This window comes from Alosa sapidissima, chromosome 7, assembly GCF_018492685.1.
Source record: "Alosa sapidissima isolate fAloSap1 chromosome 7, fAloSap1.pri, whole genome shotgun sequence".
NCBI classification, from domain to species: Eukaryota; Metazoa; Chordata; class Actinopteri; order Clupeiformes; family Clupeidae; genus Alosa; species Alosa sapidissima.
This window is the reverse complement of record NC_055963.1, coordinates 18,926,173-18,952,046: the sequence shown is the minus strand read 5'-3', so window position 1 is coordinate 18,952,046 and position 25,874 is coordinate 18,926,173. Positions and strand designations below refer to the sequence as shown.

The 25,874-nt window shown below is 44.8% G+C and overlaps 1 protein-coding gene across 10 annotated transcripts in view; it reads left to right on the top strand.

Annotated features, from left to right (window-relative positions):
- Positions 1–25,874, top strand: part of rap1gapa (RAP1 GTPase activating protein a) — a 113,762-nt gene that overhangs the window by 6,617 nt on the left and 81,271 nt on the right. For 9 of the 10 annotated variants that reach the window (XR_006032924.1, XM_042098555.1, XM_042098563.1 and 6 more), the window contains exon 1: positions 19,695–19,931. The exons of the other annotated variant lie outside the window; for it this stretch is intronic. Coding sequence is in view for 8 of the 9 variants with exons in the window: in XM_042098555.1 (XP_041954489.1) it covers positions 19,888–19,931 (44 nt within the window). In the remaining variant the exon portion in view is untranslated. Of the gene's footprint in view, positions 1–19,694; positions 19,932–25,874 lie in introns of those variants that run through there. 10 annotated transcript variants of the gene reach the window in all.

The following is a 25,874-nucleotide window of genomic DNA, read 5'->3' as shown; positions in this document are numbered from 1 at the left end:
AACAGAAAGCATACCAACAGGCTAGTCAACTCAACAGAAAGCATATGTACCAACAGGCTACTCAACTCAACAGAAAGCATACCAACAGGCTACTCAACTCAACAGAAAGCATACCAGCAGGCTACTCAACTCATATCAGCATATCAACAGGCTAGTCAACAGTATTTACTTAGCTTACAGTGTTTTTATATGCTGAGCAATTTCAGACTTGCAGTGTTGAAAATGTGATTGACAACCTTGAGAGGATAATATGTTGACAATTGGTGTTGTCACACCATTGCGTTTAGTTATGGGGGCTCTAAATCACTCTAGTATTTTGTGATATTGTGCATCAAAGAATGAGTCTTTCATATGGTAATGAGGAGCCGGCGTGATGGATCACCTGTGTTTATGGCTCGTTCTCATCGCAGGCAATTTGATGAAACGTTATTTCAACCATATTTCTGTTTGCTCATTTATTTGCATTCACAGTCCGTTTTAAAGGACAATTTATATTCATATTCCTTCTTGATTCGGCATGAACCCCCCCCAACCCCCCAACCCTTCGCATTTAGCTCTTTATTCATTTGTATTCTGTATTCTGCCATTTGTATTTCATTAAAATTCATCTGCGCCTGAATAAGGCAGTCAGGCCGAGTGGTTGAAATGCTATCATTTCAGATAAGTCTCACTAAGTTTTCACTGAGAATCTTTTGCTGGAGTCCTTCTGTGCCGTGCAGCAAGGCTGAACTGCCACAGCTTCTGTGTCTTTTTGAACACGTTCACACACATAGCAACCAGTCTAAGGAGGCTGCAGAAAGCGTTATTTGTCCTCCTTTGGCCTCCTTCACAGTTACAAGCTGAATAACTTTTGAAACCAACAGTTTTTAAAAAGGTTGACAGTGTGAGAAATTAAATTGCCCAAAGGACTATGGGCTGGATGCCCTGTTGTTCTAACCAGCACTGTCTGTTGCCTCACGTCCAAGAAGTGCCCGCAGGCTTTTTGAAATTGCCTTGGCATGCTGTTAGCCATTGCACTCTGTAAAAAGCATCCTGGGCTGAAGGATTCAGGAATACTTTTCTTCCCTGCGTGACAGCAGTTTATTTGGACTGCTTTGAAAAAGGGGGAACTCTGTGAAATTAATTTGTAAATCTTTCTGATTTCATTTAAAAAATGCCCTTTGCACTTGACGGGGGATGTGACACTCAGCACAACGCAATTATTCCAGGCGTTAGCTGAGTTGTATCATTACACATTTGCCAGTGTGAAATTAGAGCCCCCAGGATTTCTCATCACCCTGAAGTGACACGACATTGAAGTCGTTATCTGTGCCTTTGAAGCAAGCCTTTCAGATGTATTGTTAGGCTGATTAAAGAATAAAGAGAAAAACCCAAAATGGCGCTCTATATTTTAACATCAGAGATGGCCCTTTGAAACTTGATGAATGCCATATACATTCCACAGACAAAAGGTGAAGCAATAACTGGGGATCTTGCGCTTGGTGTCAGGCTGGCGACAGAACCAATGCCTGTGATTGATAGGACTTTGTTGCAGGCTACTCACTAATCAGCTCCACGTCAATAGCAGGCAGGAGTTCATAGCAGAAGTTCAAGTACATGGGACAGAAGATCGAGGCAACCTCTCCGAGCTGCCTAGTCAGTCAGATTGTGCTGTGGCATTGACTCCGACCAGGTAGCCTGATGAGTTGGTGTACTTGAAAGATCAAATGTGGCGCAGTCAGAATGAAGGCCAAGCAGAATGCTAGCGTATCTAAGATGCAGTACACAATAGTGAAAAGGAATTGAGTATTTTGGACAACAGGACCTCACTAGGCAGCATTGCACACATATTTAAATTCTTTATTTGAATCAACCAATCAAATTTTTCTCTTTTACAGAAATAATTCAAATATTTCCAGAGATGATACAGCTTTGACACACACATGGGTACATAAAACATTTCCTACGCCACACAGCAAGACTGCCTATCACAGCTGATATGGAACAGAATATGGAATAGCACAAACACACACACACACACATAGGTAAAGACATACAAACAGCAACTGTAACAGCTGTTTTGCATGACACATACACTTTGTGAGTTGAGAGGTAATATCGTCGTAACACTTAGTGCACATTTTTCAAAATTCTGTGAAAGAGCTGGTCAGATAACTACAGGTTTGTGTCACCAGGAATATTTCACATTCAGATTGATTCAATTTTGTTTCAGTGGATCAGTGCTGCAGTGCTATTGTCCTACACAATTGATTTACTGTAAGATGGATACGCACTCTCATTGTCGTTCAAATTACAGCAACAAATTTAGTCATGCCTAAATGGTCTTTTCCAATCTTTTCTCCCTGAGTTTGAAATTATATTATCAGAGGTTAAGGTCTGACTAAATATTATGAATAATAACAGGCTGTTTATTAACTGCAGCTCACAGTGCCAGCACTCCAACAGAGTTTTTGACAGGCAACTGGCCAAATGTCAACTGTCTTCACAAGAGTGGCAGGCAGACTGTTACCCAATGCATAATAAAAATGACTTTTGGTTATGATGTATGAGCACAATTTTTGCCTGAAGAGCCCCTATTTAAACTTTAGCGTCGGGCTCATTGTTAGTCATCCATATGCGCTGTTTATTTTTTATTTATTTTTTAATGTTAGGGGATGGCCGCAGAGAGCCATTAGTCAGTAACGAGAACAAAACAAACCCTGTGAACCTGTGCCCGGCCCGCTCGTGTTAAATATAGGCCTGCAGTCAGAGAAGCTCACACATACATAATTTAAATAGTGATTTGTGTGGTGGTGATGAGAGGGGGAGGGGGGCACAGCAGTTTGTTTGTTCAATTTTGACCAGGGAATGAGTGAAGGCAATCTGAAGGAAGATCTATTTTTTACCTAGCCTATCAATGTTTTAAAGAGGAACCAGAGCTATCATGTCCGTTTTAGAATTCTTCTCTCTTTGTGTGTGGTGTGTATGTATATGTGTGTATGTTTAAGTGTGTGTGTGTGTGTGTGTGTGTGTGTGTGTGTGTGCGCGCAAGCACAGTTGTGGTGTACATTTTCCAACATAAGAAGTGAAAGTCTTTGCTGTTGAAGAAAAGAGAGGTGTTTTAAACATTGATAATAGACTCCCTTAGCAGTCGATTTTACGGACTGAAGCACCTTTTACAATTATCTGTTTTTTGGCATTTCTATTCATCATTCCAGTCATTAGCACCCGGAGAGCCATGGTGGAATCCCCCTGAACGTTTATATAGGGCAGCTGACAGTGTGAGTAATCATTTTGTGATGTGGGGTTCTGGGAATAGGGTGAAGTTGAGAGAGAGAGAGAGAGAGAGAGATAGATAAAGAGAGGGGGGAAGAGAGAGGGGGAGAGATAAAAGACTGAGCGAGAGAGAGAAAAAGAGAAAAGAGAGAGAGAATGACATTCCCTCAATTGTTTGAGTTAATTGCGCCTGTCCATTATATGGAAACATGAGTGCTGAACACGCGACCAGCCCCATCACGCTGAGAGAGAGAGAGAGAGCATGTGTGTGTAGGTGGGTGGATGGGTGGGTAGAAGCTCAGCATGGGAGCAGACATCTGCTTCTGCGAAGGTTCCATCTCATCAAATTAGCCTGGACGTGTGAATCATCCCCTGGACTCAGTGCTCAGCAGGTGGGGTGGTGGAGGTAATGGTGGTGTGTGCAGAAGAGGGGGGCACTGAAGATGACATTTAGCCCAGAGTTAATTACATCTGCATAATGCAGACAACTTCATTAGGCTCTATGATGTTTAATAAACCATCTTGTGGTAAACAAAACACCGTCTTACAGGAAAGTGTCTAATGCCATTTATTATTTAAAAGGTCAATTTGGTGTCACACTGTGCAATAAGCACCCATGCACATTTAAAACGGTCCGTTAGCTAGCAAATGAAAGCACCAATTAACTTACAGATCACACTCATGCTCAGAAATAGAAATTACACAACAAAAACAACAACAAAACAAAAACTCACAAACACACACAGACCTGATTGCACTTTGTTTAAGTGCAGAGTGTTTAAAGTGCAACAGTACTTTTAACAGGGTCATAACTGGCCCTCAACACACAAAGTTGTATCCCTGCTGAAAAGTGGCACTGTGAGAAACGGATTAAACTAATTGCAGTTCCTGTGTGACAGCTGTATGGGGCTGACTGATACCTCCCCGTTAAACTGCAGTCCTCAGCTCCCACAGAAAAGCAAGCTGTCTGAGTGCGATTCATTAAGGTGACTCGTACAGCGCGCCTGCTGCCAAAGCCAACTGGCAGCCATCACGGTGATACTGATGGACAGCCTGCCCTGGTGGGCCAAATTCTCTCTCTTTCTCGCCTGCTTTTTCTCTCTCACTCTCTAAGTAATGTCTCACCTGGCTCTCTCTCTGTCTCGCTTTATCACAGGTTCTCTCTTTCTCTGTCTTTCTTACCTGCTCTCTCTAAATCTTCTTGATGTTCTATCTTTTCTTCATTGCAATATTTTCAATATTTTAAGTGGTAAATAACCTTAAATTAAGGTAATATATGCTTTTGTTTTTTTTTACTTTGTTATAAGTGAAAATCATCTTGTTCAAACAAGTTAATGTTAGACTAGCTGTGTTACAGTTTCTAGTTGCAAAATCAAAATTTCACTGGAGCTCTATGTGCTTTTGTAGGCTACACACAGTCTCAAAAACACTGTTTACAGCTTTTCGAGTCACTGTACAAGGTCATTTTTTTATATAACGATAATTTAGATACACTTATACACAGGTTTCCCGTTTACCAACAAAATTAGATGCGCGCGCAGCGGTGGGGCAGAAGACGCTTTGTGGCCGTCCACAACGTAATAAACTTAACCTAAATAGTCGGCTGCCGTTCATTTGCATTATTAAAATAACATCGTATTTTGTCATTTTTGCCGAAGACATGCATTCCGTTAGGGATATTGAACATATTAACGTTTTTCATGTGATGTATTCTAGGTTCTATAGCTTTGTTTACATCCAGCTGGTAGGCAAGGGACAAGTTGAGCCCATTGAACATCGTTGTCGGCAGCTGCCTCTCAGTAGGTACAGTCTCTGTATTTCAGCAATGTCAACATTTCAGGCATCAATAAAGGTGATGATGAAACGTTATCCCATTGTTCAATATTTGATAGCCTGTCACAGGAACGTTGTTTCGCTAAAATCGCCCTGATTTGGTGCATTGATCTGTATCGATAACGTAATGGGAGAACCTGCATGTAGCCTAATGGTAGCCTAACTTTTTTTCTCTGTTCAAAACTCGGTTTACACGAAGACAATAGCCTTCTTAGAAGCTGTGAAATTTGACCAGAAAGGAACATGTCTTCCTTCTGAAAGCTGACACAAAATCAAACAATATTTGATCATTTAACTTCAACTGAACAGCGACAGGTCTTGGTAGGCAGTAGACTCAGCAGACGTTAAAACGGTAGCCTACTGTTATAGCCAGAGTCAGTCAGCATCATGTAACATTAATGGCGTTAGTCATGAATCCTGTAACATATATCATATAACAGCGATGGCTTATTCGAAGACGATCTGCATGGATATATAACCACCCAGAAAAACTCAGAACGTGAGTGATAAAGTTCATTAATTGTATGAAACTTGTTAGTAGTTATCCATTGCAGCATCACCTATATTAGGCTGTTATGCTAGCTCAGCCTTTAAATATGTTGTTATTTTGGTCATGTGGACTTGATTAAACGGGTAAAGACATAAACTGCTTATTTCTTACATGACTGAAGCAGTAGCCTAGGTTCAACAGTGGTGTTTGAGGTTGCTGTGTTATGTTGTGTGTGATCGCTAAACAATTAGGATCAGATCAGTTTATTTTGACATAAGGGAGTTAGCCTGACCTGTAACGTTAGCCTATAGCACATAAGCCTATTCTGTTTTCATTTATTAGCATTTGTTGTGATTATATAATCAAATGACACTCATGATAACTTGAAATAGAAGGACAGAAGATAGGTGATTGATGTCCACAAGCACGAATTTCACGAGACAAATTAGAACAAACTGTTCCGGTAAAAATAATCTTGCCATGTTTAAAATGCTGCACTTTTCCCCTTCATAGCCTATCTCTGGCAATTCATTTTTGGATGACTGTAGATAGTAGTATTTTAGCCTACGTCTTCGTAGACAGTAGGCTACACCATTAGGCTATCTTGAGAATAAAAGACTTCACAACTGCTAACGATCATCCTCCACAACCACGAGGATAGGTAGGCTAAACGGTCGTTCGTTGCCTTTTTGCTTCTTAATGTAAAACCAACTGTTAGGGCCTACACAAGTGGTCGGCATCCCAGTCAATATTTGATATTAAAATTTCAATTTTGAAGCTATTTGTAACTATGTGTAGCCAATGCAACCCGACTGTTGTAGGCTTGCCTACCACTCTCTGCAGTGCCTTGCCTACCATTCTTGCCTACCACAGTTGTAAACAAACGGTCACATGACATTATGACGTAGGTGCAAAACCTTAATTTAACCTGTTGAGGAGTGAATTCTTTAAGACAATGCCATTCCCCAGAGAGTGAATTATTGTCCTGGCTCCTTCTAGAAGTTTACGCGAACGTTCTATAGTTTCAGTGTTCTTAAAATTGTTTAATGGCAGAAAAGTCCCTGAGGGTAATTGTTGCGTCATGTTACAGAACCTTTTTTGAAAACGTTCTAATCACATATTTGTGATCGTACTCCCAGGGGCCCAGCTGCATCTGATCACATATTTGTGACCGTACTCCTCAACAGGTTAACATTCTCTAACCATCGTGATTTCGAATTGGTGCAGTTTTCAGCACAAAAAACTCATTTTATTCTTTTCATGGAGAGCATTGCTCTATGCTGTTCTATGGTGCTTTCTGCCTCTTAGTTGCGCACGCATGTTTTCGTGACGATAGAAATCCATGTATAGGGTGGGTGCACTTGCGTTTTCTAAAGAATCTCCCGTCTTGGTTTTGTACAGAAATTAATATTAAGTGGCACATACGTAAAAGGGCGAAAAAAAGGTCACCTTATTTAGCAGGCTACGATATAAGGTCTGGAATTTAATTTAATATTGTTGTAATGGTAGGATAACTAGTTTACTCAATAATTACACTGTGTCATATATACTATAAATATTGTATATCAATGCATTTATTGACTGTCAATTACCCCAAATCGTGGCTCTGTCTATCATTGTAGCCTATTTAATGCATTCTAATCCATTGTCAATCACTTCCGGGAACTTTTTGAAGTTTACATGAACCACGTGACCGTAACGAATTTTGAACACCCATTGTCACAACTCTCTATCTATAAGGCTCTGTGTACGGCTACACACGGATCTGCTACATCTCCAGCAAAGTGGATTCTCATTCTCTGCCGGAACCTTCTTCATTACGGGTTTGTCGCTAGGAACTTTTGTAGATTAGCTGCTTGTAGAGTGCGCTGAGACCCAAGTGAACTCATTTTCTGCCTCAAATCAGCCCCATAATATTCCTTTTCTTGGTGCTCATTGCATGAGGCCAACTTCACTTAGCTGCTATTTTATGTTATTCGCAGCTGGTTCACCTTGTATGGCATTCATTCGATGTCTTCAGTTGTCTGCCTGCTGTTATAGATATAGATAATAGATAGAGTGAACAACAAAATGGAAAAACCAAACCACCGCACAGGCTAGACACTAGTGGAGACAGTAACTGGTAGTCTGGATGTCAGTTGCTATGATGGGAGCACAGAGGTAGTATCATGCCCGAAATGTTATATGCAGCTGGTTCACCTTGTTGTTTGTTGTCTGCCTGCTATTATAGATAGATAGATAGATAGATAGATAGATAGATAGATAGATAGATAGATAGAGTGAACAACAAAATGGAAAATCCAAACCCCCCCCCCCCCCCCCAAAAAAAAAAAAATCCCCCATTAGCGTGCTGAAATGGCAGGGAGAATGAGAATGTTTTTCATGATGAAGGCTTGCGTCTCAGTCGAGATAAGGATTTTCCTAAAACATCTGGGCATCTTGTGGAATCAACACTAACGAGGCCATTTCCCACAGGAACTGACAGGAAAACAAGGAGCGCTTGCTTTGATTGGGTTTCCATGGCTGGGTGTGAGGGAGAGAGAAAGGGAGGGAGAGAGAGGGAGGGAGAGAGGGAGGGAAGGAGAGGTGGTGTAGAGAGCAGTCTGTTTCAGAGGAACATGTACACAGACACACCCACAGCTACACAAACCCCTTAAACCTATGGGTTGTTATCACTGAATCATTTCTGCAGTATTACTATACAAATATCTTCTTTAAAAGTGACAACACCCCTGTGTACGGTTGTATACCGGATAAGGTACGCTAATGCTAATGCTAATGCTGGAACTCTATTGTATTGGTGTAGTGATGTAAAGTCATTATATTCATGCCATGGTGACCCAGGTTTGATTCCTGATGTTGTCTATGTCCTTGCTGTTTTGGATAAAAGCGTCTGCTAAAAATAATTGACCTTCTAAAATGTGCATCTCAATAGGAAATTCAGCCAAGCAGTGGTATAACTCTGTAATAAAAAGTCTCCCTTTTTTATCTACAAATCAAATCAAAAAATCTAAAAATAAAACAGGGTGCCCAAGATGTGTAGCCCAAGTCTGTAGTGGTTTCCAAACAGATCAGGATCCTCCATCTTTGTTTCCACTGGTGTGTTATTGAAGCAATTCACCACCCTGAATTTCCTGTAAGATTCCCCATCTCCTTCCTCCAGCTTGCAGTGTGGAGGAAGCTATTATCCCAACGGGTCCCTGCAGTGAGTTTCAGCAGATGCAGCTACATGGGCTCAAGGGTTCCGCTGCTGGGGCCTATCGGATAAGAAAACAATTTATAAGATTCCACTCCACACAGACCCCCTCAGAGGATCGCTGTTGCCTCATCTTCAGAGAAGGGTCTCGTTGCCGCTGAAGAGATGAAATAGCGTTTCTGAGAAGCCCTCTCCAGCCTTGATAAATAACTATCAGGGGACTGTATGTTGTTACCATGATGCTGAAGATCAGTACAGCCAAACAGTTGTGAGGTGCATGTTCTCCTCAAGTTTGTATAGTCTTACCTTACAGAGTATAATGTTCGTAAAGGATGACTATAGAAATGATCGTTGTTTCACATACTGTATTCTTCGCAGAAAGTGACTCAGGGGAAAGCATTACTGTTATATTCATCCACAGAGATGGTTTGTGCTCATGTGGACCGCACAGCTCCTATCCATTATAGGCTATGGCCTGCTAGTCCTGTTTTATGACATCGGCTAGCAATTTAGCCATACTCTCAAGCTGTCCAGTTCTAAAGCTAACAAACTACACTTATTAGTCACCTTTGCTTCTCAGCTTATGAAAAATGTTGTCTTTTTGTGGTATGTGTGGTGCCATTGTATTTTTATTGAAGGCAGTTTTCCATGTTTTTTTGGTGATTTAAGTACTCTTTTTTAATAGAGTTAATCACAGTATTGCTGGCTGTAGCAAGCCTCTTCAACAGCTTATTCATAATGTCAGTGCCAATTGAAGGCCTACTATTTAGGTCAATTCCCGGTAGATTTACTTTCTCTGTGAATAAAGGTTTGGTGTGAGTCTAATTGAAGACAAGTGTCTCATTAGCTTAGCTTGGAGAAGAGAGGGCTGTACTTTCAGTGGCTAAATTTAGCTTCTGATGGATTGTATAATTGTATCTAGAGGAAAGTTATGCCAAAGATATTATGGCAATATAAGTGCAATAAGAGAGAAATTAATGTAACAATCCCATTTTACCCCAGACTGTTTAAAGAAAACAACCTCAGAGGACTCAAAGAAGGCAGGTGAAATACAGGTGGTGTGTAGAAAAATCAGTCAAACTGGATTTTTACCTTTAATGTATGGAATATTTATTACCGGTACATAATTGTATTTTTTTATAATCATTACATTTACAATACCAAAAACACCTAGAAAAGAAATGTAGGAATGGCAAGGATGTTCTTATTAAAAACTATGTATCATCAACAAGTAATTAACATGATATTACAGTAATGTCTTTAACAATACATTGGATGCCTTATTTAGCTGTCAGGTTGGAATTTGAATTAGATATATAATTTAGTCTGTTCGACTAGACATGTTGCAATTTGTTTTTATCAACAGTACCTCAATGTAATGAGACGGCATAGTTTGAATAGTGGTCTCTATGGCCTTGGCCTTGCAAGCCAGTTTCGAACATCCGTTTCCTCAGATAGGAAATGTGCATTCTTCAAAGTCCAGAGACAAAAGCACAAAATATGTTGTGATGTTTTGAGCGCGACGAGCCCCTGTTGACTCCCTAGTTACGCCGCGTTGAACCCCTCCAGAGTGAGGCCCGCAGCTGGACAAACAGATTAGTGAGAAGACCTTGGATCAGAATTACACAATGTGTTGTCAGGCTAGACCCAGCCCTGCAGAGAGGAGATGGTATGTGTGTGTGTGTGTGTGTGTGTGTGTGTGTGTGTGTGTGTGTGTGTGTGTATGTCTCTGTATGTGTGTGTGTGTGTGTGTGTGTGTGTGTCTCTCTCTCTCTGTGCGCACGTGTGTGTGTGTGTGTGTGTGTGTGTGTGTATGTTTGTATGTGTGTGTGTCATACCTGTCAAGACGTTTTTCCCGGGTTTCTCCCGTATTTCAAGGTCATCTCCCAGCACCCTCCCGTTTTGTTATTTCTCCCGGAAAACTCCCGTAATTTGCATGGCCATCAAACTTCATTTTAAAATCATTGATCCATTCAGGTTGCCAGATTGTGTATGAAATACAACGTACACATACACGATCACTTAGTTTCAATTTCAACCGTTTTGTCATAGGCTAAAACCTGGCAACCCAAAACCCAAATAAGGAAGCGGGTGCCGACTGCGCAGCCTGAGTCTCGTCGTAAGCAAGCGGGCTAGTTGAATGTCCTACTCCAGAACTAGTTGTTGTGAAATTGTTGGGAATTTAATTGATTAACACATCACATAAACTGTTATTGAGTGTTGTTGATACACTGAACTTGTGCCCTCGGAACCAAATCTGACAGCAAGCAGCTTTGGAGTTTTGGAAGTAGGCTGCAGGCAGGCAGCTGGTGGATACATAACTGGCATGCGTAAGTTAATGGTAAGGTAAAAAAGGTAAAAGCAACGACCAAATGCAGTGTTGAAACACGTGTATGAAATGTATTAAATATGCAAACCCAGATCCGGTATAAACCCCCCCCAAAAAAATCTCCCGTTTTTGGAAAGCTAAATGATGACAGGTATGGTGTGTGTGTGTGTGTCCCTGTGTGTGTATATCTGTGTGTGTGTGTCTGTATATCTGTGTGTGTGTGTGTGTGTCTGATTAGCATGGTGTCCCCTGAGAGCATGACCTTTAGCTGTAGCTCATTATGAGATGTATGCTCCTGCCGATGTGCTACAGGAGAACAAGTGCTATGGCGTGTGTCACCCCTGGACTCTCCCAGGAGACACCAGCCCCAACTATGTCATCATAATTACTGTGTGACTGCCTGGGTGTTATCTATGTACTTATGTTCTTGAGACAGATCTGAATGTAGATAGACACCAGTTCTACATAAATATCATTAGTATAGTGGGACTGAACATTATCTATGTACTTATGTTATTGAGCCTGATGTACAGTAAATGTATACACCAGTGTTATAGATATTGTTATTGTTACAGTATTAACTATGTAGTTATGGTTATTGAGCCAGATATAAATATATTCAACTGTTGCTTCATTATTATTAGTGTGAGACTGAGTACTAATACACATGTGGTTGAGTCCGATCTGAATGTATTTTAGAGATGCATTGTGTTTTTCTGTTCTGCATTGCGTATATTAGCTGATCCGCTCTAGTTTTCACCTGCTATCCGAGCACAACCAGATCACAGTTGTGGTGTTATTTCACACCTTGAATGTTACCCATGATGCATTGGTTTTTATGTTCCCAGCATGCCGTGAGCTAAAGTGGCCTCCTACTCACGGTCTGCTTGCCTCCTCCGTAGAGCGCAGAAATCTCACCCACAGGGCCTTCACTTCTCTGTCGCCTTGTCACTGCATGTGTCTCGAGACAGATGAGCCTCTCGCTTTTTTCCTGTTGTCATTTGCTTGTCATGTAGTTGTTGTTGATGTTGCTCACGCATGACAGCTGAAGCTCGTTTTCACTCACTTTCAGTCTCTTCTTTAAAAGTGCAGTCAGTGATTGCGCAGGAAGTTGTGTTTGTTTATGTTAATGTTTATATTTAATTGTGTTAGCAGACACTTTTTTCCAAAGCAACACACTACACTTTAACCAAGGACCAACAAAACACCCCAGGTAGCTCCCCCCTCTCTTCATTATTCCCAGAGAAACTCTCCACACCAGGCTTTCATTTTTGTTTGGGGGACAGGCTGCGTCCACTTTTTGTTTCCAGTTTTCAGAGCCTGGGCTGCCTACAGAGACTGGGTTTTCTACAGTGTACTCACGGAATGGGCAGCTCGCGGGTTGTGAGGAGATGATTGCTGAATGTAACAAAAAATGTTATGGGCTTGAACTCTCCCAGGAGACACCAGCCCCAACTATGTCATCATAATTACTGTGTGACTGCCAATCACCGACTGTACCTTTAATCTTATATTTATTCTCTGTCTCTTTCTTACTCTTTAAATGCAGTCACTTGCTGTGATTGGTGTTGCGGTTTGTGAACCACAACATGTTGATAAAGTATTGTAATGACAGTGAACACAGCCGTGAACTGCAGTAGAAAATAACAGTGCTGAATACAATAACGCAATCAGCAGTTTAAAAAACAATGTTACACTACGAAAATCAAATCTATCCTTTTGTATCTCTCTCTCTCCCTCTGTCTCTCACTTCTCTCTCTCTTCCTCTGTCTCTCTCATCCCCCCTCTCCCTTTGTCTCTTCCCTCTATCCTTCTTCCTTCCTAAAGCCAGAGCAGAATATTATCTCCCTGACAAACCTCCTCTAAGGCATTTTATTCATACTCATAGCATCTTGCAGAACCCACCGTCCCCAACCACCATCACCACCACGCACGCACGCACGCACTCACGCACTCAGATCTGTCCTCAACCAATAGCCCGCTGATCCCTATTCTGACCATAACGACCCACTGAGGCTTACATGTTTGGACATGCGGGAGTCTGTCAGTATCTATAAATAAGTAAGCCATGGCCGGCCATGACATTTTCCCTGAGACACTCTTGAGATGGTGGAGGAGTGTCCATCAGGCTGTGTGTGGCGGGATGGCCGGACCCCTGATGTGTAATGTGCATGTAGGCTGTGAGCAAGTGCCGATGCCTCAGTGACACCCACACACACTCACACACACTCTGACACGCACACACACTCCCCGACACACACACACACACACACACACACACACACACTTTCTCCGACACACACACACACTCTGAAAAAGCATCTTTATCACCCCAGGGGTGTCCCTGTGTGAAGGGGAGCCCTGGAAACAGAGGCAGGCGACAAGTCCGAATGAGACTGGTGCTGCTGGGCTGCTTTATGGAGATGTGTTTGTGTGTGTGTGTGTGTGTGTGTGTGTTTGTGTGTGTGTGTGTGTGTGTGTGTGTGTGAGAGGGAGAGAGAGACGGGAAGAGAGAGCAAGAGAGAGGGACAGACAGAATGTCAGAGACTGAGAGAAGGAGAATGAGAGTGAGAGGAAAGAAAGAAGAGAGAGAGAGAGAGAGAGAATCCATGCCGTCTGAGCCACTAACACCCTCTCTCTCCCTCACTGTCGTCTCCACTGCCCCATTTCCTCCTCTTGCACTCCTCACTGCTTCACTCCCTCTCTTCCTCTCCTCTACTCCTCTCCTCTCTGTTCCTCCTCTCCTCTCCTCTCTGTTCCTCCTCTCCACTCTGCTCCCGACTCCTCTTCCTGCCGCGTGCAGCACCTTGTTAATGTTAGATTCTGCCATCCATCCGTCGGGAGCGAGCGTCAGCTCGGCACAGAGCGCAGCGGAGGAGAGGGGAGGAGAGTAGGTGAAAGGAGAGGAGAGGGGGAGGAGGGGAGAAGGGAGGAGTGTAGATGCGAGGAGGTGGAAGAATGGGGAGGAGTGGAGGGCTGAGGAAAGCAGAAGTGTTAGAACAGGAGGCGTCTCAAGCCTGCCGAGCGAGAGAAAGAGGGAGAGAGAAAAAAAGAGAAAGGGAAAGCGAGTGCGAGTGTATGTGTGTGTGTGTGTGTGTGTGTGTGTGTGTGTGTGTGTGTGTGTGTGTGTGTGTGTGTGTATGTGAGGTAATCCAGTCATACTCAGACTCTCGGGCCCGAGTAAAAATGGGAGCTGACTTAATCAAGCCCGAGGAGGAGGAGAAAGACTCGCCTTTGTGGGATAAAAAGTGGGAGTCCTCAAGTGCCTCCCATCCTCACACACACACACACACACACACACACACACACACACACACACACACACACACATACACATCTCCAAATTCTACACAATTTCTTCTTAGATCTGAGGATTTTTGACTGCAGTGAAGGCAAGGGTGGGCGGGTTGGGGTGTTGTGACGGCTGGGCAGAGAAGCAGAGACCTCTCTGAAATAGAGTCGGTGATGCGCAGCAGGGGTCACTGTTGCCTCAGATAGCCTTTGGTGCTGTTCCGCCATCCAGGCCTCAGTGGAGCGAGCTGGGCAAGTCTGTCACACACTGTGGACATCATAAAAAGAACACACACACACACACACACACACACACACACGCACTCATCTGTTGTCCGCACCAAAAAGCACTATGTCTCTCACCTTATTATTTGTGAAGAAAGAGCAAGAAATAGGCCAACGTCACAGCCAATGTGTTACTGCTGCGGGCTGTTGGCCCTGTGTGCCTACGTGTGTTTGGGGTTTGTGTGTTAGCGAGTGTTTGCACACACAGACACACACAGACACACACACACACACACACACATATAGTGTCTCAGTAGTCAGTATCCACTCGTATCTTTATGGTGGCAGGTTGTGTATTGATTGTGTGGAGACATGTGCAGGCAGCTTCCAGTGCCCAAAGGACCTGGCCATTACTGACCAGGGGTAGATGGGGGATGGTGTACAAGTGTGTGTGTGTGTGTGTGTGTGTGTGTGTGTGTGTGTGTGTGTGTGTGTGTGTGTGTGTGTGTGTGTGTAGCACTGCCGAGGATCCATTAGATGAGGGACGGTGTACAAGTGTGTTTGTGTGTCGTGTATGTGTGTGTGTATTTCTGTTTTTGTGTGTGTCGTGTCTATGTTGTGTGTGTGTGTGTTTGTGTTGGTGTGTGTGTGCTTGTGTGTGTGTGGTGGGGTGTAGCACTGCTGAGGATCCATTAGAGCAGAATAGATCTGGCCTGCACTGGCACGCCGATCGATGGCCGAGGAGGCCACTTCCTATCACGGCTGCCCATAAACTGCCAGGCCAGTAGTGGCATTGATCCGAAGGAATTCAACACGGCGCATGAGTACAGAGAGAGAAAAAAACTTGATCTTGATTGTGTGCTCACTGATAAAGACATTCATTTGGCACCTCGTCTATAGACTGGGGTAAGTGTATTTACATTGATCCTTTGATGATGGCCAGCAGTTAGTCCAGATATAATAACCTGTTTATTGTGTCTTCTGCTATGTCTTTTCATACATGCAAGACTGTGTTAATAGTATGCATGGCTATATTCTGCCATCACTTGATATATGTGAGTGTGGTCATGTTTGTGTGTGTGTTTGTTTATTCGTGTGTAATCATCGGTGCATGTACACATGAATATAACTCTTTTATGGCCTACTGTGTGACTTTGATGCAGTGCGTTGGTTTGTGGGAGTACATCTCTGGGTGAGTGCTTGCAAATAAGTGACTGCCTCACTGTCTCTCTTTACCTCCCTCTCTCTCTCCCGTCTTCTCTCTTTCTCTCTCTACCTCCCTCTCATTTTTCTCTCTTTCCTGTCTTCTCTCTTTCTCTCTCTTCTTCCTTCTCTCTCTCCCCCTCTCTTTCTCTGGTGTATGGTTCGTGACTCTGAGTCAGTATGCATGTTTGTGTGTGTAGGAGAGAGAGCAACCTCCTTCATGCCTCCCTGAACGCTGGGCCTGTTCTAGGACTAGCTCTTTTTCTCTCTCTTTCTCTCTCTCTCTCTCTTGCTCTGTAATGTGTGATGGCCACCTTCTGGAAAAGGGTTCCATGAAAAGACACTGTGTGTGTCTGAGGTGCTGTAGCCTTCCTCCCATGGGACTGAGGCATGGAGAAATTGACAGGAGTGGAATGGACACACACACACGCATACACACACACACACACACATACACACACACACACTGCGCGCGCGCGCGCACACACACACACACACATGCACACACACACACACACACCTCAGTAGCCTCAGTGATTGACTGTGATTCATGTCTCACATATTATTTAAAAGCATTACAAAAAATATGGAAAATAAGACATTTTGAGTGAACCTTATTTTCTACACTTTAACCAAAGTGCAAAAACTTTGGGTACGAGGTACGAGGGTAGTGCAAAAACGTTGTCATGGCATTGTGCATGCCAAGGTCCTTACTATTCACTCTTTTGTTGAAAACCGATATATACCTACACTTTCGACGTGAAAGAAGACGGAGCGTTGTGTATAACAGGTTGTGATTGTGAAGCCACACACGCATGCACACATGCACGCACGCACGCACACACACACACACACACACACACACACACACAGAAACACATCCTCAGTAGCCTACCCCTTCACCCCCAGTTGAAAAGTTAACATCACTTAGGTGCTAACAGTCTTGAGCCCTCAGTACTGGCAGCCTCCTTTGAAGCCGCATGAGTGGCTTGCTTCAGAGGTGTCGGGGTGGGGGCCATGAGTGTGTGAAGCTCAGTTTGATAGAGAGGATTGGGCTTGTAGTTGCCCTTGCCGGCTGTCTGGCTGTCTGGGTGTCTGCCACTGTCCTCCTCCTGGCTCTGCGCGCGGGGGATGACATTAAAATGACTGGTCAGATACACATATTTCTGACCATATTTACCTCACATTTTCAGGGCCTCAACCCCAAACACATACACACACACACACACACATATATTTGCACCCTCCACACACACACACTCACCACACTCCTTTACCACCCATTTTATCCACCCACCTACCTCCGCCACCTTATCTTAACTAAATATAACTCAATGAAAGCCTCATGGTTCAATCAGGCCCTTTACATACATACACTGCAGTCACAGGCAATGTGTTTATCTCATGATAGAGCACAAATATTTTTGTATAATTAACCCTGTTTTGCCAAAGAGCCATAGCAAACAGGGCAGAGTTGAGCAGCACACTTTTTTATAATGTAGAAAAAACAGGGCATAAACAACTGTGTCTTTGTGTCGGCAGTTTTTTTTTTTTTTGCTCGGGGGAAGGATCTGTGATTGGCCGTGGAATGCGTTGTGCCTCTCGGTCTTCTAATGGGCAGCCTAACCAAGCATGACATTTCACCAATGAATAGAATGTTCTGGAAAAAAATGCGTCCGTACATCAGCACCCTCATTAGTTTGTCTCGCTGGACTCGGCTGGAATTTACTTGGAGGAGCTGCGTAAAGTCCAGAGTGTCTGTCGGTGAATTGGACAAGTGAGAAGTTTGCTCATTGATTGATTGATATGTGCAAGTCTGTCAGGGTTGAACAATGAGCATTCACACAGTGCAAATCAGTATTGGGTTATAACACTATAGCATGATGAATCACAGTGGCTGGATCTTTGGCAAAAGCTTTGCAAACAAAACGGCACATTTAATTAGTTTCTCTCTCTCACTCTCTCTCTCTCTCTCTCTGTCTCTCTCTCTCTGTGGCGGGGCCCAGTGGTAATTTATTCCTGAAGAGGAAATTTCCTGCCGGTGAAACGGAACACTGTGCTGAGTGAGGCTTGCCTCTCCACACGCGTTGCTGATTGGCAATACATCACCAAATGCATAAAGAAGAAACGAGGGGCCCTTTGCATATGAAAAATCCTGTGTCCTACAGACGTGGGTTTTATTACGCCCCACACACTTGGCCACACAATACCAAACAGCACAGCAAATCTGTTGCCAGGGCTACTGGACAGTGTGCCCTAGTCGTTGAACGATAAGTTCTTTCAGTGGTACGTTAGGCACGATAGCATACAGTCTGATAGCTGTCCTCTGTATCACACGACTTTATCACAATTCTATTGTGCAAATGTGTTTGCCCTGACACCGGTTCATTCCTTTTCCCCCTGACCTTGGCAGTGCTGTTGAGATGAGGAGCAGATGGAACAGCGATAAGAGAATGTGGAATCTGAGAGTTATCTGAGAACTCATTAAACGGCTGGACGCCTGGCTGATATCTCTCACTGATAACACACAAAGAAGAGGGGAGAGAGAGAGAGAGGAAAGAGATGAGAGAGGGAAAGAGGGGAAGGAAGTCTACTTGTAGCTTTGATTTGACTCAAAGGCTTTGTCTGGATGGTGGCCAATCACAGAGCCCCCCTCCTTGACAGCCTGAGTGACTTGGGCCGAGCTGGGCCAGTTAATGGGACGGCCAGAGGACAAGGATCTCTGCCAGTCCGCGCCCCATGAGATCATGTCCCTGATTTGATTGGTGCAGCCTCCTGCCAATCTCCCTAGAGAGGGAGGGCGAAAATAACTCTTGTTTCTTCAGCTGATTGACAGGAAGAGGGAAGCGATGGGGGGGACAATGTGGCAAAAGTGCAACTTCCCCCTTCTAGTTTTACCAGCTGACTTACTGCAACATACTTCCTAAGTGCTTTCCCGGTGCTGAGTGGAGACAGTAGGAAACCTCCAGTGTCTGTTTCCCGGTGCTGAGTGGAGACAGTAGGAAACCTCCAGTGTCTGTTCCCCGGTGCTCAGTGGAGACAGTAAGAAACCTCCAGTGTCTGTTCCCCGGTGCTCAGTGGAGACAGTAAGAAACCTCCAGCGTTCGTTTCACTGTGGTCTGCGGTGTCTCCAGGCTCTTTTACTTTTCTTTTGCAGAATTGCTGTCTGCTGCTGCTTTGTTATTATCTTACCCTCACACAGTTTCATTTTTTCTTAAGAGGAAGTGAAGCCCTTTGTACATGACTTCTGCTAATATCGCCTTTCACTGTGTGTGTGTGTGTGTTTGTGTTTGTGTTTCCCCCCTTTGGCTGTAGTAGCGAGCACTCCCTCCAGTTCAGTGCCTTCTAAACACAAATGCATTTTCAGCATCAATAGCCTGAGCCCTGCTCAGAGGCCCCATGCCGCGTCTTATTGCACCCCTTCAGAGTGAGATTGGGTTTCTCATTGGCCACTAATGATTCTATTTCACCCTCTCTCCTCATAAGGACACTCAGATGCAGTCTGTCTGTGAGGGTTTTTAGGAGGTGTGTGTGTGTGTGTGTGTGTGTGTGTGGGGGAGGGGGGGGGGGGGTGTTTACAGAATCACAGGAAGCTAGTGAAGAGGGCACCTTCTTGTTACCCAGGTGACTACAAGTGGTCAGTTTTCCTTCGCTGCCTTGACACGCACCCCCCCCCCCCCCCCCCACACACACACACACACACACACACTCCCACCCCCTTATTTGTCAAGGAGGCGTGAGACAGAGGAAGAGAGGGAGGGAGGGAGGGAGGGAGGAAAGCCATAGGGGGAGGAGGGAAGGGAAGGGACACACACTCACACACACCCTCTGCGGCGTCTCCCACACACACTCACTCACACACACAAACACACACACACACCCTCTGCCTGCCTGTCCAGTGAGCCACAGTCCCAGAGGCTGCACTCAGTGAGTCGCTCATTTCATTCGTCCCCTCGCTGGGTCGCCTGCTCCCTCGCTCTCTCTCGCTCTCTCTCCCGCTCGCTCGCCGCTCACTCGCTCGCTGAGTCTCAGCAGAGTTGACTCTCGCTGCCCCCATTAGCAGGCATGCCGCAGAGGAAAAGGAGCTTCACTTTTGGAGCGTACGGAGGGTAAGCCTGCCATGTCATTCATCAAATACTTATCTCTCTGACTTCTGCTCATGTCTCACTCACTCTCACATGGAGAGAGAATGAGAGAAAGAGGGGTAGAGGTAGGAAGAGAGGGACAGAGAGAGAGACAGAGAGAGAGAGAGGGAGAGGGAAAGAGAGGGAGGGAGGTAGACATTGAGAGAGAGCAAAAGAGGTAAGGAGCTAGAGGTAGATAGATTGACAGGGAGAGAAAGAGAGAGGAAGGGGTCAGAGAAAGAGAGAGGAAGAGGGGTCAAAAAAAGAGAGAAAGAGAGAGGAAGAGGGGTCAGAGAAAGAGAGAGAATGAGAGAGGAAGAGGGTTATGAGAGTGAGAGAATGAGGAAGGAAGGAGGGAGGAAGGGTAAAGGAAGAGTGAAGTAGATTGATTGAGAGGTTGAGAGAGAGAGAGAGAGAGAGAGAGGTAGAGGATGAGAGTTTGAATGAGTGTGTGTTTGTGTGTGAACTGTGTGTATTGTGTCCCATCTCGGCATGTCCCTATGTTCGGTCAAGGCTGTCTTAGCATGTCAGATTGCATTGGCCTCACCAGCCTCAACCTGTGACAGCAGACAGCGAATGTCACTGACATTTGAAATGGCCACAAGGAGAAGGGTGCGAGCACAGCTACACGCTACCTGCTGCTGAAGTCAGCCGAAGCTCCTCTCTCTCTCTCTCTCTCTCTCTCTCTGTGAGAATATCCCACGCTCCCAACCAGAGAGCTCACAGGGCTTTTTAGAAGCTGTGGGGCTATGAAAGCTGTCAGAGAATGGCAACTTTTTTGAGCGAGAGAGTACTTTATTCAGAGACAGAGAGAGAAAGAGAGATGCTCAGTGAAGCAGGCAGCCTTGTGGAGGGGAGATAATTACGTTTGGATGGGATTAGCCGCCGTGGCTGACTAGTAGGCATCAGCTTGAAGTGAGAGAGACCTGTGTGTGTGTGTGTGCGTGTGTGTACAGTCTACTCAGACATGCTTAATGTCATCACAGGCTATTTACTCTATCAATCAGGCAACGCCTAGATTTCATTTACTCGCCCTCTCTCTCGGGGGAGAGAGACCTGGCTTTGGCCGGACTGCTGTAATGGATGGGGGTGGGTCATGTTTATGTTACATGGCTGTAGAGGGTGTGAGAGGAGGCTCGGATTGCCCATGACCTGAGAGCTGTGTATGCCTTCCACAGGGTCCCTAGGGGTGTGTGTGTGTGTGTGTGTGTGTGTGTGTGTGTGTGTGTGTGTGTGTGTGTGTGTGTGTGTGTGTATTTGTGTGTGTGTGTATCTGTCTCTGTGTGGGTGTGTGTTTGTGTGTGTGTTTGCCTGTGGCAATGTTTCCGCTGGAGTCAACAGGTGCGAGGCTGGCCTCTGTGAATTCCCCCTGGCTGAGACAAGTGCTGTTTGTCCTCACATGTGTTGTATCATATTTGTCTGTAATAACCCTGCACTGACCATTGGAAGAGAAAGCCATTCTTTTGTTAAATATTTCACTGGCGTAATGAAATAGTGGAGAATGGAATCTCCCCTTTTCCCCTTTCTCTTTGCTTTCATAAGACGGTTTACCTCAGGGAGGAACATTTGGAGGACTTTTGTCCATCTCTCACTCTCTCTCTCTCTCTCACACACACACACACACACACATACACACACACACACACACACACACACTCTCTCTCTCTCTCTGTCTATGTATTTTTGCCTTGCAGAGTTGGATGTGTTCCTTTGACATTTAGACTCGCTGTGATAGGGTCCTCTGAGGGGAGAGAAATCTAAATGCCATCTTTGAACTGACTGCTGCTGTTGACAAAGAAGAGATGTATTTGTTGATAGGAAAATTGTTTTTGACACAACCCCAATTGCTATGTATGTGCTGTGAATTTCAAAGTGGAGCAGCCACCCAAATCGCTTGACTTTGTCTTTGTGTCTGGCGTCTGACATTTGAGTGCAAGTTGAGCCTGTCTTTGGTTATATGAACTGTGAGTGACATGTGACACATGGTTACAGTGGTGTAAATTTACAGTGGGTTAAAAGTATATATTTCTTCTGAACATTGTTTTTTGTCATGTATACTTTTGAATATTGATCCATTTTTTATAGGGCTTGAATCAGTGGTTGTTTATTGACAGACATGATCTGTTGTTCTATGAGTTGTTTCAGAGACATGTGAGTTGCCAAACTTTATACAAGATTATTCATACTTCTGACAAACAGCTGCTTGGGGGACTGAGATAAGACTATTACGTAAATGATCTGGCTCACGTCTCCATGTAGCTGTCATGAGCGGCATTGTCTGAGAGAACAAGCCATGTTTCATTTATCACAGTTTCCCTTGCTAGCTTTGTGTGTTCATTCCCCTTCAGTACACAACGTCTACTCCTTCCCTATGAAACCTTAATGGGGTTTTATTAAATCAACAAAGAGCTGCCCCCCCCCCCCCCCCTCTCTCTGGTCCCTTTTCGGGAAGCATCACCTCGCCATCATCCACCTGACTCAAGTATAGTGCACTCAAGGCCGTGTCCTGTCTCTCCTGGCCTGTCCTTTGTGTCGGAGTGGAGTGGAGGGGTCTGCCAGGCATGTCGAGTGTAACCCAGCGGAGCTGAGTGGGGCTCGGTGGCGATGGTGGCGGTTTGCGGTGGCGGAAACTGTTGAGGAACGATGGCCCGCGCATGGGAAAGGCTCCTTGTTGTTTTCCTCTTTGGGTGGGAAAAAAAAACTGGAGCAGTCAGTTGCAGGTTCTTAGAAGTCAGCAGATTCTTTCAGCTGCATATTGCAAGTAGTGGGTTTTGAACAGGCTGTGAGTGGGTTAGAGTGCGTGTGTGTGTTTGTGTGTGTGTGTGTGTGTGTGTGTGTGTGTGTGTGTGTGTGTAGAGGGGGGGGGGGGGGGGATATCTCAGGAGCCAGACACTGGATTGTCTTTATCACAGTGGGAACCCAAGCATAGCCTACCTTGTTTTTTCTACCTTTGTTCTTTTCCTATGTCTATGTTCCTATGGGCATGTGTGTGTGTGTGTTTGTGTGTGTGTGTATTATTTTAGTATAATTATATGTTGTCTTAAATTCTGGCAAACATAGACATTTGTAGATGTTCCATGCTCTGCCTGTAAGTACAAACCCCATAGACATGTCACAGCATACAATATCAATTGTTTGAGAAGGGTGGTTATTTAGCTTTTGTCAAAGCGAGTTATTGCTATGTTTGGTCTTCTCAGCAGGTACTATAAATGGACATGGAGTGAATACTTGGACTTGTCAGTCATGGTTTAGTTTGCATTACAAAAGGCTCTTCTTTATTGCACAGTGAACTCTCTCAGTGGTCTGAAAGCACTTGAGCACCTCTCAAGACAGCAGCTAAACCAACACAACCCCCCAGGCCATGTACGCAACCTCCACTCACTGCCCTTTACAACTGAAAACACACACTCACATACACATGTAAACACACACACACATAGACATACAGACATACACACACTCACCAACACACACACACACTATGCACATCCATATTTCAGAGCTGTCCTAAAGATGAAATCAAGACGCCATAATTTACTTCCAGCATGGCTCAGACGACACAAGCCTGTCCGTCACATGTGAACAGCCACATTCCTGCCTTTTGTGTCACACGACAGGTGGGGTTAGGGTGTGTGTGTGCTTAGGCCTGTATGTGTGTGTGTGTCCTCTTTACTCCTGCATGCGGGCATTTATTGCGTAACCGGGCACAAGGTTTCTGAAATGTGTGTGGATTGTTTGTGTGTGTGTGTGTGTGTGTGTGTGTGTGTGTGCGTGCGTGCGTGCATGTGTGCGTGCGTGTGTGGCTTCACAATCACAACCTGTTATACACAACGCTCCGTCTTCTTTCACGTCGAAAGTGTAGGTATATATCGGTTTTCAACAAAAGAGTGAATAGTAAGGACCTTGGCATGCACAATGCCATGACAACGTTTTTGCACTACCCTCGTACCTCGTACCCAACGTTTTTGCACTTTGGTTAAAGTGTAGAAAATAAGGTTCACTCAAAATGTCCAATTTTCCATATTTTTTGTAATGCTTTTAAATAATATGTGAGACATGAATCACAGTCAATCACTGAGGCTACTGAGGTGTGTGCGTGTGTGTGTGCGTGTGTGTGTGTGTGTGTGTGTGTGTTTGTGTGTGTGTGTGTGTTTGTGTGTGTGTGTGTGTGTGTGTGTGTGTGTGTGTGTGTATGTGTGTGCATTTAGACATGTGTGTGTGTGTGGCCCCTGGAGGCCCTTGAGAATGCTGCTGCACACACACAATGGCTGGATGTGACTGTCACCCCATGGCTCTGAGCTGGCTGCGATGTGAATCGGCTCCACTGGGCCGTACAGTGACCCCACTGTGGAGAAGCATCAATGCGCACATTCAAAAAATGTCTCATTCACTCAAAGAGCTCCATTGAGACATAGCGCAGCACTGTGAACGCTGAGGACATGCCAGTGTGTTATGATTCAATATTTGCAAGGAAAGAAACCCCGTCTACTAGACCCCCCCCCCCCCCCCCCCCACACACACTCACACACACACACACACACACACACACACACACACCTCCATACGCAAGTTTCGTGACGGGATGGAAAGCAGTGCTTCATCAGTTTTCTTCATCAGTCTTTTTCCTTTTCATTGCAAATTCTCTTTCAACGTTTCCTAAGATGATTCAAGTCAATCTTGAGAAAAAGAAAATCGTCACACTTCATAGAGTTCCTAGTGAGATACGAGAGTCTTCACAGATCTCCCGGCCCAGTGGATATTCTGACCCCCTACTCTAAGTTCCTTTTGCTTCAGATGCCACACAGATGGCGGAAATGTTTTATTTAGAACACGAAAGTCTTACAGTCTCGGATTCTTCAGGACACACAGACACACACACACAGAGCTTCCCTGAATGCATAGTCTTGTAGTTTCAGAGTCTCTGGGACACACAGAGAGCTTCCCTGGATGCATAGTCTTGTAGTTTCAGAGTCTCTGGGACACACAGAGAGCTTCCCTGGATGCATCCCAGAGCCATATCTGCTGCATACTCAGGAATTCTGAATAGAACATCATGAAAAATTGATCACGCTTGCTCTCGGTAATATTCCCATTATGTTACGCAGGGTGAAACAGCGGGGGCCACTTTGTGTCTGGCTCCCTTGGCTGTGGGTTGCGACTCAATGTTCTCTGGGAAATTTGTTTACCGCTTCTGCGTCTATTTCCTGACGAGGCGAGGCGAGGAGAAGCGAGGCGATCTGACTCATTCATTTTCATTCACTTAAATTGTCACCGCTGATGTAACATGGTTTTTGATGTGATCATGGTTTTTTATTAGCGCACATGTCAGTGAACTTCTCATCCTCCTCTCCTCCCCCACCCCACCCCACCCCTGGAGCAGGACTGTTGAACCACGGATCTACAAGTCGGCCTGGTTCCAAAAACATTTGAAACATGGAGCGTATATCTGGGGAGATTTGAGGCTTTGTGGGTTTTGTCATAAGGGTAGGTTATGCAACTTGCTGCCACAGCTAGACATGGGCTTCACACAGGCTTTTACACCCCCACCCACCCACACACCCCCCCCACCCTCAGCTCTACATCCCGTGCTGTTGTCAGTTTCAGCAATGCTTAGCCTGCATGACTGTAGTCGAGATTGTAGTCGAGATTGCGAGATTGTAATGGAGAACGCTTGGGAAGTGAAACGACGTGTAGTGTCAGCAGTCTGCAAACAACCTCATAAACACACACACACACACACACACACACACACACACACACACACACACACACAGAAATACTGGTGCGTCATCATATTTATGCAGTGGGATGTGGGGGACAGGTGTAAGCAGGTGCAGCTAAGACCTCACAAACCTCAATCACAAACACGTGCCTGTTGTCATGGAAACCAAACCCAGCATCTCTGATTGTGGGTAAGGGACAGAAACA